The following is a 14,491-nucleotide window of genomic DNA, read 5'->3' on the forward strand; positions in this document are numbered from 1 at the left end:
TTTGAAGACTCAATATATTTCCTTCTTAGCCAAAGTTTGGACAATGAGCTGTGAAGAAGCCATAATGATGGATGAGAGCTGTTGAACCCGTTTACCCGACATTACTCATTTGAAAAAGGACGATCCATCTGCGTGTCATCACCTCCTCAGCCGTCCGGGTGCACGTCCCTTACCGAGCGGCCGACTCTCCTTTTGTCTCTGCGTCGTCACGGCGGCAGTTTGGGAAGTTTGGTGGCTGGCCGGTGTCAGAGCCGGTGATTTAAGCTCCTTTAATAACCTTTCACAAACACTCAGGAGAGTGATGTAAAGCTCAGCGGCTCCCATCAGAGCCCTCACAGCCGGCGCCGGCCTCCCATTCATCATCCTGACAGCAGCTGACAGCGCTGCTAACGGCGCCCCACCTCCTCCTCCTCCTCCTCTTCCTCCTCCTCCTATCCTCTACTCTTTCTCCCACGTGTCTCCCCTTGTCTCCCTTCCACTGTTGCCTCTCTCTATATTTACAACTCTCTTCATCTGCTTTTGTTCACATTTTCTCATTTTTCATTCCTGCTTACTCGCGTCTTTTCTTTGTCCGTCTTCCGTCTGCAGGACGGAGGAAGAAAATTGCTGCAGAAGTTAGGCGTCAGTGAAGTTAGGGAGATTCCTGGAGGGGTTTCTGTGACCCGGGTCCAAACAAATCAGCATGCACCCGAGCGGGGAAGGGCTGATCACATAGCGAAGGAGAACGGGAACAATTCAGCAGACGAGATTTTAACTGCATCACCAAAACGATATCGATGTATAAATAAATACCAACGGCTGTCAGATTGATGCCGTTGCTAGGCGACGAGAAGCCGGAGTCAGACGATGTAGACCCAGAAGTCGAAAGCCAGAGATCGAGGACAATCAGCAGTGATAATTTGATTTAATGAATCTTGCTCCACACAATATCATCCTCACATCAACAACTTCCTCCTGACGGGATCGTGATCAAACTAACTTTGAGATGTGTCATCGTCCGAGCTAACCTCAGTAAATCATATATGTTGAGCTGCTTCCAACAGATCTTACCATCCTTACAAAAACATCAAGGAGGAGGGAATAGGAGAATTTTGCTCGTGTCCCAATAAAGGACTTTTTATTCAGCTTCCCGTCGCTGACATGTGATACAGAACCGATGGTCGGTTTGGCCTCTTGTTTCCAAGTGTCTGCCTGCAGCCTCACTTACGTGAGCAGCCATCATATTTAGCTGAACCCTCGGGCGGTACAGAGTCCTGCACCAGGAGGGTTCGATCCACGGTAACGTGTTCCTTCTGAAATCCGATCCACTCTGTGATAAGTCAGCCGTCCCTTCCTCTTTCTCTTCTTTCTCTTGTTTCCGAACAAAAGGAGCTACAGAGAGTCGGGACTTCATCCGTCACACAGCTCCGCTAATCACCGATCCACATCACGTCACACTCTCTTCCTCTCCCGAGGCCATAAAACAACTGTGTGACATAAACCAGTGTTATGAACAGCAGTGTATGGGAGTCAGAATGAACTACAACAACGCCTAATCTGCATTCTACGGCTGTGCCTAATTTGAGTTGAGCCTCCGCACCTGCAGAGATCTCCTCCACATTTCACATCGAGTCACTTTCTTTAGATTTTTACTGTTCGCCTCTGAGTTCTGCAGAGAATGTGCAAATGCAAATGAACATTTTTCTTTTTGTTTGATAGTACTTTGCTTCGACGTCAAACAAAGATTCCCACATTTGTTCAAATCTGTTTTCTTTATCTGAATAAACCAGAAACGTACTCCTACTTATTTTGGAAGAAAGCCCCCAGGGGTGTTTTTTAGTCCCCTCCTTGTGGGTCCTGCTGGTTCCTTCCAGACCTCCTCACAGATAGTTTACACCCGGCTGGCAGGTGAATGCAATTAACAAGCTGGTGGGAAGAAAGCAACGAGGCTTCAGGCCAACGAGGAGCCGCTGTGAGAACAACCAGGACCATTGTTTCTCCCAACACACAACACCATGCACAGCCACGCCGTGCTGCCTCGTCAGAAAGCATTATGGGAAATGCGGGAAAGTAGCCAGTTAGGGAATTGTAGAATGCTTTGTATTTTTTATTAATACTGCTGTTTCATATTATTATAAGCATGAGGAGCTGCAGCTCATTTATGATGCTTACTGATCCATCAATACGCCCTGGAGGAAAACACTATCATGTAGTTTAGACCATCATTATGAGTTACAAAGTCGGAAAAACCTTTCAAGGCTTTGAGTCTTTTGAGTCGGAGATATTTGGAGTTTTTTTCATTATTATTTTATGAATATATTATAAAAACCAGAGGGAGTGACATTCAATACATCAGAATAGATAGAAACAGGAATATAGACAAACAAAATCACAACAAAGAAAAAGGAAAATGCAAATATATATATATATATATATATATATATATATATATATATATACATATATATATACTGTATATAGAAACAACCAGTTTAGAACCTTTAGAAACAACCAGTTTGCATATTTATAATGCAATATATATATATATATATATATATATATATATATATATATATATATATATATATATATATATATATATATATATATATTTGCATATATACATTTTATATATATATATATATATATATATATATATATATATATATATATATATATATTATTGGTATTATAAATATGCAAACTGGTTGTTTCTAAAGGCTAAAGTTACGAGGCATATAATGTTATAAAGAAGAGACAGGAAAGCGAAGGAGGTGTTGATGATGATTAAAACCTTAACAGTACGATCTTTGAATGTTTATTTGTAGGCAGCTGGACTTTACATAAAGAAGAAAACGTCCTTAAAAACTAAAGCAAGTCTTGCAGTCCGACATTATGCAGACGATAGATTGTTGTGTGTTGAGTTTAAAGAACTGATTCTCCTGGTGGAGGTGTGATGGGCGGATGAGAAGGTTGTATTTGGTCTTTGGACCACATTAGCATTTCAGTCACGTCTTCACCAAACTTCTAAGTCCAACGAGAAAACGCCTGCAGGTCCAATTAGCAGCATGCCAAAGTCTTTATCACTTCAACAGCCCTCTCGCTATGTTGCTGATGCAGCCATGTGTTTATGTGTTCATGCCTCTCGTGTGGATCAGATCTGGGTTCAGGTCTGATGGGAGACACACCTCGCAGCTACAGTCTAAATGGTCCATGTTTGAGGGTCCCTGGAGGTTTTCCTGGACCCTCCAGCTAGTCCTCTGTGTACTTAGCCCTGCATGGACACCTACGTAGGGAGCTGCTCTCCCGGGCTGCACTTTGAGGCAAAATGCAGCTATTTCCATCGTTTGGTGTCCAGCCTGCGAGGAGGCCTTCTGATGCTGATTGCTACGGTAACGAGCTCCCCGAGGTGCCTCTCGGGCCACACAGGAGAAATCAGGGAGATTAGAATAGTTGTCTTCATTGGTTTCACCTGTTAGACTCGAAGGTCGTTATCAAATACCAGCGAAGCACATGGTTGCACTTTTGTTGTTGAGTCTAATTGCTGCTAAGTTGCCCCTAAAGGGCAACAAGACCAGATCCGGTCCAGTGATAAGACCTGGAATAATCACATTCTTCACCCCAAACACCTTCTTTAGTGTCACGACTCCGAGCCCCCGAATGATGAGCCCCTTCACAAGGAAACTGCTCCCGCTAATTGAAGCCGCGCTAACGGATAGCAGCTTCACACACTGCATTTCCCCGGAGGAACGGAGTCCAGGCCGCGCTTATCTACAACGCAGCTGTCCAGCCCAAATAATAATACATCATGCCACGGCGTTAATACAACGTGGGGAGAGAGTCGGCGAGCCCAGATGCCCAGACATCCATCCCTGCCAACACCGAGACACGCGTTCGCTCCTCGAGCGTGATCCAAATCTCAATATGCTGCCCGACACTCGGCTCCACTTTACTGCTCTGCAGCACAGCGGGATGCGACTAACTAAGAGTTCACAGTGTCTGTTCAAGCAACCAATGTGAGAGCAATTCAGCAATGATTGATTGATGTTGTCTGTTCCTCTGCAGAAGGAGATTCCCATGGAGAAGATGTCGGTGAGTGCGAGCCAGCCGGGCTCCCTCGACTTCTCTCTGGAGTCTCTGAACCAGCTGAATCACAGCAGCTCCAGCAGCGGCAGTTTGTACCCGGACACCAGCTTAGGCAGTCGCCACGGCGACGGGAACGCCGACGCCGGGAAGAGCACGGAGGGGTGCCGCAAGGTGGACGAGCCCCCCTCCTCCTCCAGCTTCTCCAGCAGGCCCGGGGCGGACCCTGTGGGATCCCTCAGCGACTCGCTGTACGACAGCTTCTCCTCCTGCACCAGTCAGGGCTCCAACGAGGTGTAAAGACCAGGTCGTGGTCTTGGACCACGTTTTCTTTGCTTCCGAGTGGATTTTCAGGTAGATTTCCCCCCTCTGGATCTGGACCACATCCCTGTCCTCTCTACACACAACGCGAAGCACTTAAGTGGAGCCGGAGACTCGAGGATGAAACCCCAAAACCAGGACCCTGAACAGTTTGAGTCTGGGTGTGGTGGACTGGACAGCAGCAACGCTGGGGAACTTCTTATCATTGCACTGTAACAAATACTGTACAAAGTGTGTGAGGAGTGGAACGCGGCTTCTTTGGGCAACATTGGCGTACAAGTTGCAACAACATTGTTGCTTCGATTTGCATTCCTGTTGGCTAGGAAAATAGATTTTTATGTTTTGCTGCTAAGTACGTTGCCCGTTGAAGTTGCCCAAATGTGGAATCACGACTCATCATAATAGTCCATCTTTGTCTCTTTTTTTCCAAGCAATATATATATAATTTTTTTTTTACAAATTTATTTTATTTGAAATGATTTTAAGGTAAAACATGCTGATGATATTGTCTCTGTGTGGTATTTGGTGCAGCCACAAGCAAAACTGTTAAATTCAGTGTTGATGATGTCATCCACGTGGTACGTGAACTAACGGAGGATGTTCGGTGTCGGACTGGCTTGTGTCGTCGTCGTATAGCTCAGGGAACAAACTGGACTCATGTAGATTGTAAGAATCAAACCATCAGGACAAAATCAAATCAAACACAGAATACACTCAGTAAATCCTCCAAACGTGTAGCGTAGCATACCTGAACTCTCCAAACCTCAGTTTTCCTCTCAGTCCTGTATATTGTGTTGTATATGAAGAAAAATGCTATACGTTAATATCAGAATGGGCATTGCTGATTCATATATGCAAAGGAAGAAAACAAGATGTAAATTGTTTGGCAATCATTCAACCGAGGTTTAAGTCTACTGTTTGAAAGCGGCATGGATCTTTTTTTCTGATCGAGTTAAACGTCTTTATTTTTGATCGATAAGAGCTGTTACTAAAATATTTTATCACTTTATTTTAAAGACATATTTGAACTTTTAGGTGAAGTTATGCCAAATTTCTATCTTAGAATTTGACCAGCTGGTGCTAATCATCAGAGCCGACTGTGTGTTTGAATTTTTCTATGAAACTGTTAATAATGTATGAAGAGAGTCTGAAGAGGACTTGTGTATTTTTCTAGATGTCCAGTATTTATACCCACATTTTGTACTGTCTTTGGACTGTAGAGTGATTGTCATGCTTCACCTCTCTCCTTAAATGTTCCTGGTTCCTGTAAAGAGAAATGGTTACCAGCAGTGTTACTTTGGTAATTATTATTATTATTATTAATGTTATTATTATTATTACTACTACTGTGTGCAATTCTGTCTGTTACAACAGACTTTAATGCTATATTTTATGTATTTCCTAAATAAATATGAAACTATTTCCTATTTCAAACTGAGCTGCAAGCTAGTGTGTGTGTGTGTGTGTGTGTGTGTGTGTGTGTGTGTGTGTGTGTGTGTGTGTGTGTGTGTGTGTGTGTGTGTGTGTGTGTGTGTGTGTGTGTGTGTGTGTGTGTGTGTGTCTTTCACCCCAAGGGCACCTGAAATCAGCCGGCGACGCTTCGTTCGGCTCGGCGTGGAGGGATTTAGAACCATTAAATAGTCCCTCGATGGCTCGTGTGTTTACGTCTATAAATCCAGTAATACACTCAAATATGTCGTATTAATCACTTCCAAGTAAACACAAGGAAGAGTAAATAAAATATCACAAAAGGTCACGAAGGTCAGCAGAGATCACTTTTAAATGCACAATCCAAATAAATACATCAAGAATTAGAAATAAGTCCCAAAAAAATCCCTTAAAAAATTCTACTCTGCATGAAAACTGATAGAAAGTAGAAGATTCTTCATTATCACAACTTAAAGTATTAAATACATCATACATGTCTACATTTGATATGAAATGTGATTTAATAGGACGTTAAATAATAAAGTTTAACTGTATCTCCACTAAAGAAATATAAATAGGCTAGAAAAAGCCAGTAAAACACATTATGTCATCATCATATTTCTGTCATGAAGACAAGCTAACTGAAATATAAAAAAAAGGCAGGCGCGAGCCCCCGTCACGTGGTGCGCGTTCTGATTTGTGCGCTCCGGGTTCGTCTCCAGTTGCGCAGCAGAGGAAGAAGAGGAAGAAGAGGAAGCGGAGGTTTTTGCTCTCACCTCGTCCTCGGCCGGCACAGGGGGATGAGCGGGTCCGTGTCCGAGTCCCCCGGCTCGTCCGTCTGAACTCCCTTTGGGCTCATGTTTCCCCTCCGAGCGGCATCTGGGAGAGAATGCGTCTCCTTCTGCTTGTCGCGACTTTATCCGGAGTCCTCGTCCGCGCAGGTAAGAGACCCGTTTATTAACAAGTCGTTGTTTAGAGGAAGGTAATCCCGGCTCCGCTGCACGTGTGGACCCCGCGCGTGAAGAGGGACCGGCTCTCCGGACCACACTGACCGCTGGCGGCGCGTCCTTGTCTGAGAACTTATAACCGGGCATGGCGCTGCTTTTACGCGCGGAGGAGACGCAACCAGATGGAGATTCGGGTTGAAACCTGCAGCTGGTTTCTGTTTCTCTACTGCCCGTTTGAAGAGCAGTAATAATAATAATAATAATAATATTATTAGTATTCCAGTAAAGTCTTTGAGAAGAGAGACCCGAGGAAAGAAGCTCCGGCTCCTGTCTGTTGTATTTATTCTATTATTAAAGTTCTTACATTTATTCCAGTTATTATGATGAGAAGATATTGATATTGTGTAGTTTATATCATCTGTTTTTCTGTTATTAGATGAGACTGATAACCCCCCCCCCCCCCCCCAGTGATGGATGGAGCCGCTGGTTTAAAGTCATTAAGGCTGATTGTGGTGTTGTGTGTGTGGACTTTTATCAGATGGCTCTGATGGTGCTGTCGGGGTCCAGATTAATGTTTTGGTGCCGTTTCAATAATTACACTAATACTAATATGTGTCTGTGGGGGACTAAAGGCCTGTGGGGGGGGGGGGGGGGGGGGGGGGCAGCTGGTCTACTGGACTTGAGGTTTTTCCATTCAATGTCTCTTATGATGCTGAAATAATTGATCCTGGCAGGCAACACTCCAGCGTGACAATTAACACTGATTCATGCAATTAATTGCAATGAATAACTTTCAATCCTCGGCTCTCAGTGAGGTTAAATATAATGGAACGACTTTCCGGTGGAAATGTCTCATGCATATTGCAGAAGTGTGTTTTCTGCAACAAAAAGAAGAAAAAGATGAGGTCCTGTAGCTGCGTCTCTGAACTTGTTTCCCCGTTAATCTGAATATCCTGCAGACAGATTTCAGGTTTCAGGCTGAAAAGAAAATCCCATCCAGGCAGCGGTTAGAGGATGAAATGCTTCCAAAGCTGCTGTATATTATTAACTTCACAAGAAGACGCGGCCGCAGTCAGACACATTTACCACCTCCGGATGAGAATTCTCCACTCTGGCACAATTGTGTTGTGAATGCAGCTTTATCACCTATAAAACAGGGTGTTAAAAGTCCCACTCTGGGCTTTTCTTCTTTCTTTACAGCCTTTTCTCACCTCGATGTGTAAATCAATAACCTTTCCGTTGACACTCATGAAGCAGCCAATAAAAAAACGTCTGCAAAGCCCCAAAGATTGGACTGGGCGGCTGACAGACTTATGTGTGAAGTCACAGAATCCCGGCGCTGGCCGACATAAAGTCACCGCCGCTCCAACACGGAGAGGACGGCGATGCACTCGGCTCGTCTGGTTCTGGTGTGAAAGCATCCTCAAAGCAAATCTGAGAAAAGCTCGAGGAAACGTGAAGAAAAGCAGCGAAGCCTACAAACCCTGTGGACGGACGTCAGGAAGGAAGTCTGCAGACAGGAAGTGACATTAACCTGCTGCAGGAGGACACAAATAAAACCACATCTTTAAATCATCGTTAACTTGGTGCTGTCGCTGGATCAGAGCCAGGCTAGCTGACCCCCCCGTTTCCAGTCTTTGTGCTAAGCTAAGCTAACGGCTCTCATCTGAGTCTGCTATTCCTTCAAAGTTACTTTTCTGCTTCTGTGGTCTCTTCCCCAAAACAATCTGAGAATTGATTTAGCGTTGTTTGACAAACAACAGATGTTCATGTCTGCCATGCCACTAATGCGTGACCATCTCGTTCCCGTGGTTACAGGCGACGCCCTCCAGATCCAGTGCTACCAGTGTGAGGAGATGAAGCACAACGACTGCTCCACGCCGGAGTACATCGTCAACTGCACCGTCAACGTGCAGGACATGTGCCAGAAGGAGGTGCTGGTCAAGCCCGATGGTAAGGGGTCCTGTTGGTCTGGATGCTGGTCTAGATGTGGAGGAGGAGGTCTCTGGGACTCGAGGGCTCAGAGTGATGATGGAGGATGTAATTGTCAGTTTCTATTTCTTAGAAGAAAGGTGACCGTCTGTAAACGGAGCTGTGGGACCTCCGAGGATTCGGTTTTATTTCCTCGGCAAAGCACTTGTAATTTTGTTGATGTAGAACGCGGCGGGCAAAGATAAATTCTGATGTCTCCACTCGGGGGGGGGGGGGGGGCTGAGACGTAGTCTGGAAACAAGGTTGTCTGGAAATCAGCAGGTCACTTTGCTATAATGCGTGATCATATAATTCATTTATTAAGTGGTGATTCTGACCTTGTGACCTGGCAGACGACCTCCGCTGGGTCTCAGAGTCACAGATATCGTCTGTTATCTCCTTCCTCTGCTCGGCTTCACAGATAGAGATAGAAAACACAGTCCTGCAGACACCAGCATCATTAAACACCTACACACAGATGTGTGTGTGAGGCCGTTGTGTTTACTGTGTAATGTCGTCTCATCTCGGCGGACCGCTTTGTTCAGCTCATTCGTCAGAGAGGAGAGACTTTCCAGCATTAGATCAGTGCAGCTCTACAGAGGATGAAGGGCTCAGCCTGTAGGTGGGGAGGGTCCGAACCACAAGAGCAAAAATACAGAACCAGAAGAGCATAAAATACAGAATTGCAAGAGCAAAACCTACAGAACCACAAGAGTAAAAAATACAGAATTACAAGAGCAAAAATACAGAATTACAAGAGCAAAACCTACAGAACCACAAGAGTAAAAAATACAGAACCAGAAGAGTAAAAAATACAGAATTACAAGAGCAAAAATACAGAATTACAAGAGCAAAACCTACAGAACCACAAGAGTAAAAAATACAGAATTACAAGAGCAAAAATACAGAATTACAAGAGCAAAACCTACAGAACCACAACAGCAAAAATACAGAACCAGAAGAGCATAAAATACAGAAACCCAACAGCAAATCATACAGAATTACAAGAGCAAAACATACAGAATAACAAGCAAAAATACAGAACCACAAGAGCAGAAGCCAGTCCTGGACATGCTAACACACGTTAGCATCTGGGCTAGGCCTTCAAAAGAACGCCAACCCTCCAGAGCTCCATTCTAAGTCCGTCTGCTGCTTCAGCACCACGGACAGCGCCGAGTGTTCCTGCTGGTGTTCCAGACCATCGAGGCCATAATTCTACCTGTTGAAGCCTCAGTCAGGTCAAGGACCAGCGAGGGAGACGAGACCAACATGTTTATGCTCCTCCATCAGTGGAAATCAGATAATAAAACACTCTGAGACCGACGGAGAGTCTGAACCTGATTGAATCCAGTTCTTGTCCAGGGCCACAAGTCCATAAAGGAGAGATGTGACTTGATAAGGAGTCTGTGGAGGACGATAACACGCTGCAGCACTAGAGAAGATGAGTTCTTTATGCAAGCATGCAAAGTGTTGTAACGTATACGATGCTGACGAACATCAGTTAATGAGAGCCGACAGGAAGTCTATCCCCTCTCAGCCCTGTGGGGCAATAACAGCCTCAGAAGGGCAAACACAGGGCTCTAAACCCAACCAAGTAATCTGATTACATCGGCTGAGCCACTGTTGGAGAGATGGAGCATTTCTTTGTGTTTTTGCAGGAATACATTACCGGAAGTCCTGCGCCTCCTCCGGAGCGTGCCTCATCGCCTCCTCCGGCTACCAGCAGTTCTGCACCGGCCGGCTGAACTCCGTCTGCATCTCCTGCTGCAACACGGCGCTCTGCAACGGCCCGAGGAGGAGGAGGAGGCCCGCCTCCTCAGCACCGCCGCCGCCAACCGGGCTGCACCTCCTCCTCCTGCTGACGCTGCTCCCTCTGACGTAGACTTCATCACCTCCTCCCTCTGACTCCATCACCTCCTCCCTCTGACCTAGACTCCATCGCCTCCTCCCTCTGTCTCCATCACCTCCTCCCTCTGACTCCATCACCTCCTCCCTCTGACCTAGACTCCATCGCCTCCTCCCTCTGTCTCCATCACCTCCTCCCTCTGACTCCATCACCTCCTCCCTCTGACCTAGACTCTATCGCCTCCTCCCTCTGTCTTCATCACCTCCTCCATCTGACGTAGACTCCATCACCTCCTCCCTCTGACCTAGACTCCATCACCTCCTCCCTCTGTCTCCATCACCTCCTCCCTCTGACTCCATCACCTCCTCCCTCTGTCTCCATCACCTCCTCCCTCTGACTCCATCACCTCCTCCCTCTGACCTAGACTTCATCACCTCCTCCCTCTGACTCCATCACCTCCTCCCTCTGACCTAGACTCCATCACCTCCTCCCTCTGTCTCCATCACCTCCTCCCTCTGACTCCATCACCTCCTCCCTCTGACCTAGACTTCATCACCTCCTCCCTCTGACTCCATCACCTCCTCCCTCTGACCTAGACTTCATCACCTCCTCCCTCTGACTCCATCACCTCCTCCCTCTGACCTAGACTTCATCACCTCCTCCCTCTGACCTAGACTTCATCACCTCCTCCCTCTGACTCCATCACCTCCTCCCTCTGACCTAGACTTCATCACCTCCTCCCTCTGACTCCATCGCCTCCTCCCTCTGACCTAGACTTCATCACCTCCTTCCTCTGACCTAGACTTCATCACCTCCTCCCTCTGACCTAGACTTCATCACCTCCTTCCTCTGACCTAGACTTCATCACCTCCTCCCTCTGACTCCATCACCTCCTCCCTCTGACCTAGACTTCATCACCTCCTCCCTCTGACTCCATCACCTCCTCCCTCTGACCTAGACTTCATCACCTCCTCCCTCTGACGTAGACTCAATCACCTCTTGGTGGAGAGGTGGAGACCTGGAGACCTGCAGAGGTCTAGAGAAGGAGACCTGGAGACTTGGAGAGGTTGAGACCTGGAGAGGTTGAGACCTGGAGACCTGGAGAGGTGGAGAGGTTGAGACCTGGAGACCTGGAGAGGTTGAGACCTGCAGAGGTCTAGAGAAGGAGACCTGGAGACTTGGAGAGGTTGAGACCTGGAGAGGTTGAGACTTGGAGAGGTTGAGACCTGGAGAGGTTGAGACCTGGAGACCTGGAGAGGTCTAGAGGTGGAGACCTGGAGAGGTGGAGACTTGGAGAGGTGGAGACCTGGAGAGGTCTAGAGGTGGAGACCTGGAGAGGTTGAGACGTGGAGACCTGGAGAGGTGGAGACCTGGAGAGGTCTAGAGGTGGAGACTTGGAGAGGTTGAGACGTGGAGAGGTCTAGAAGTGGAAGCATGTCTTTGCTGCTGCAGGAGGAGGAGCATCGGGGGAGGAGGAGCGTCGGGGGAGGAGGAGCATTGGGGGAGGAGGAGCGTCGGGTCTGCAGGTTTCTCTCTCAGACTCTTTGCTTTCTGGAACATTCCTGGTTATTTCAAGCTGCAAACGGTAGAAGTTATTGTAAAACATGATATCTTGAAGCTTTTATTCGCTGGGCTTTTGTTGATTTATTGTTTGAAACAGCTCCGTTGTTTTCATTCTGCTTGATGCCGTTGTTGCTCTGAATACACACATTCTCATATTTTAACAGAACTGAAACCCCAAATATACTTTTATTGTTGATGAATGATTCAGGAAAATATGAATTTAAATACGTTCCACTGCCGTATTAAATCGATTGACATTTTACTTCTTGTCATAGAAGAAGCAGATTATTAATTCGACTTTAATATTCCATATATTGATTGTAATATACAGATAATAGCCGGAGACACCCGGTCCAATGCTAAACAATATAATCATGGTGCCGCTTTATATGCTGGTACTGCATGTAGACCAAATATGGTATTTAATAATCTCCACCAATGAGAATATGTTGGGATCTTATTCCCATCCAGATGAAGAAGTAGAATGAATTTGCTTCACGTCTTCATCCACCTTGTTTATTTGCCTCATGGAGATGTAATTGTTTTGTGTACAGTATTATGTTAATATGTAGAACAATAACTGTATTTTAATGCCACACGTGTACCGGTCTGAAGTTCTGAAACCACATGAGGTCAGATTGAATCGGAGCGTCGCGTGACGTCCAGTAAACGTTCAGGCCGTTTCCTGACGGGTCTTCTGTGAAGAGTGTTCTGTGTTCTGCTGATGTAATAAATGTTACAGAGACACGTGACTAGAGGGTGTGTTCATCATGTCTGACTGCATGTTTCATGGTCATTATATCACCTGTAATTTAGTACTGATTGGAGGTTGTTGGTTTCCACGGTAACAGCCTCATTCAAAAACAGGAATTAATTATACGCTTAAGTTTTGATGATTTCATGCAGATAAATATCACATTTTTGCAACATGTTAAACAACAACCTCCACATAAACTCTGAGGGGGTTCGGATGGGGGGGGGGGGGGGGGGGTCGGATGGGGAGGGGGGGTCGGATGGGGGGGGCAGGGCGGTTATTTAGTCTCTGTGTCTTTAACCTTCACACAGCCGGTCCGAGGACGCGGCGGAAAACAGTGTTTATTAAATGTGCTACATTTCATTAAGCTATTCAATTACTCATCTATTGATTATCTGGTGAACTCTGCGACCTCCACGGTTTCCACATGAGCGTGCACAGAGAGTTTCACGTGCACACTTTAGTGAGTTATAACGCTCTGTCGTCGCCGGCCTGGAAGCAGATAAAAGCTGTGAAACGGAAGGTTGTGAGGAGAATCCAGATCAGACAGAATCCCGTCGGTATCTGATCCATGGATTCCTGTCCAATACAGGTAATAACACACATAAATACAGGTAATTCAGCAGAGTTATGAGAAATGCTTCCTAGCCATGTTTGGAATCTGCTAAACAACTATTGAGTCTAGAATCGTTCATTTTAAAGAGAGACAACTTGCCATGATAGTGTTTCCACGTAACAGTTCTCACTTATTTCCCCACCAATGGAGCGGTGCATTGTCAGACACACAACAGAGCAGCTCCCGCTGAATCCATCCTGCAGAGAAACATCCTCTTTCCTTCTCAGAGAGGAGAAACGTGAGTCTGGTGCTTTTAAACCGCAGTCGAAGCTCAAACTTTACAGTCTATTAGTAGCAGAAGCATCCTGCAGTGTGACGGAGCATCATTACGGAGGAGGAGGAGGAGGAGGAGGAGGAGGAAGGACTGACCATCACAAAGGGGAAGTGCCGACTCCAGATCTCCCAGGATTAAGAAGCAGCAGAAACAGGATTATTAAAAATAATAAGGCCGACTCTGCCGGCTCTAATGACGTGCGTGCAGCCACAGTCACATTAGGGCTCCGGCAGTGAAATACTTCAGTTGATGAGGGACCTCCACTCGTCCACTTTGTTTACTGCGGGGCCAAGTGGACTGGAAATGAGGGGGAAATGATCTAGTCTGGTGTGGGTGGCTGCAGACCGCAGGACTAACAGACCAAAGACCTCCAGAGGGTCAATTACCCCTCAACTCAGCAGTATACTAGACTTTATATAGAGAGGGAGCATTTCATCTCATTTATTTCTATTAGATAGTATTATTATCAGGTTCAGTGGTTGAATTCATATTTCTATTACATTACAGGTTATTAAACATATTACTCTGGATATGAAGAAATGAGGAAATGTGAGAATCCTTCTGAATCTGATGAGTTTGCATTCAGCCTGAAAGACGAAGCTGCAGAAACACAAATCTTCATTCCAGGAAGGAGAAAGTCGATAAAAACAGTGAACACAAGTAAAAAGTCCCTCAGAGTTACGGTGGTGGAGGGGGGAAGTGACTCAGT

The 14,491-nt window shown here is 46.0% G+C and overlaps 2 protein-coding genes and 1 long non-coding RNA gene across 7 annotated transcripts in view; 2 read left to right on the forward strand and 1 right to left on the reverse strand.

Annotated features, from left to right (window-relative positions):
- Positions 1 to 4,478, forward strand: part of LOC311010133 (nck-associated protein 5-like) — a 98,758-nt gene extending 94,280 nt beyond the window's left edge. For all 5 annotated transcript variants that reach the window (XM_084004659.1, XM_084004660.1, XM_084004658.1 and 2 more), the window contains one exon: positions 4,045 to 4,478. In XM_084004659.1, the coding sequence (XP_083860785.1) occupies positions 4,045 to 4,362 (318 nt within the window). In that variant the 3' untranslated portion in view covers positions 4,363 to 4,478. The remainder of the gene's footprint in view (positions 1 to 4,044) is intronic.
- Positions 4,479 to 6,528: 2,050 nt separating this feature from the next.
- LOC311010140 (ly6/PLAUR domain-containing protein 1) lies at positions 6,529 to 10,688 on the forward strand. The gene is made up of 3 exons (XM_084004678.1): positions 6,529 to 6,752; positions 8,577 to 8,711; positions 10,388 to 10,688. Exons 1-3 carry the CDS (start codon positions 6,701 to 6,703, stop codon positions 10,609 to 10,611), a joined length of 411 nt encoding a protein of 136 aa, XP_083860804.1. The 5' UTR covers positions 6,529 to 6,700; the 3' UTR covers positions 10,612 to 10,688.
- A 162-nt stretch (positions 10,689 to 10,850) lies between these two features.
- The window catches only part of LOC311010141, a 101,037-nt gene continuing 97,396 nt past the window's right edge, over positions 10,851 to 14,491 (reverse strand). The window contains exons 2-3 of the long non-coding RNA XR_014596736.1: positions 11,494 to 11,955; positions 10,851 to 10,865 (exon numbers count right to left, since the gene is read on the reverse strand). This is a non-coding gene — a long non-coding RNA (uncharacterized lncRNA). The remainder of the gene's footprint in view (positions 10,866 to 11,493; positions 11,956 to 14,491) is intronic.

Source organism: Eutrigla gurnardus (assembly GCF_963514095.1).
Source record: "Eutrigla gurnardus genome assembly, chromosome: 24".
Lineage (NCBI taxonomy): Eukaryota > Metazoa > Chordata > Actinopteri > Perciformes > Triglidae > Eutrigla > Eutrigla gurnardus.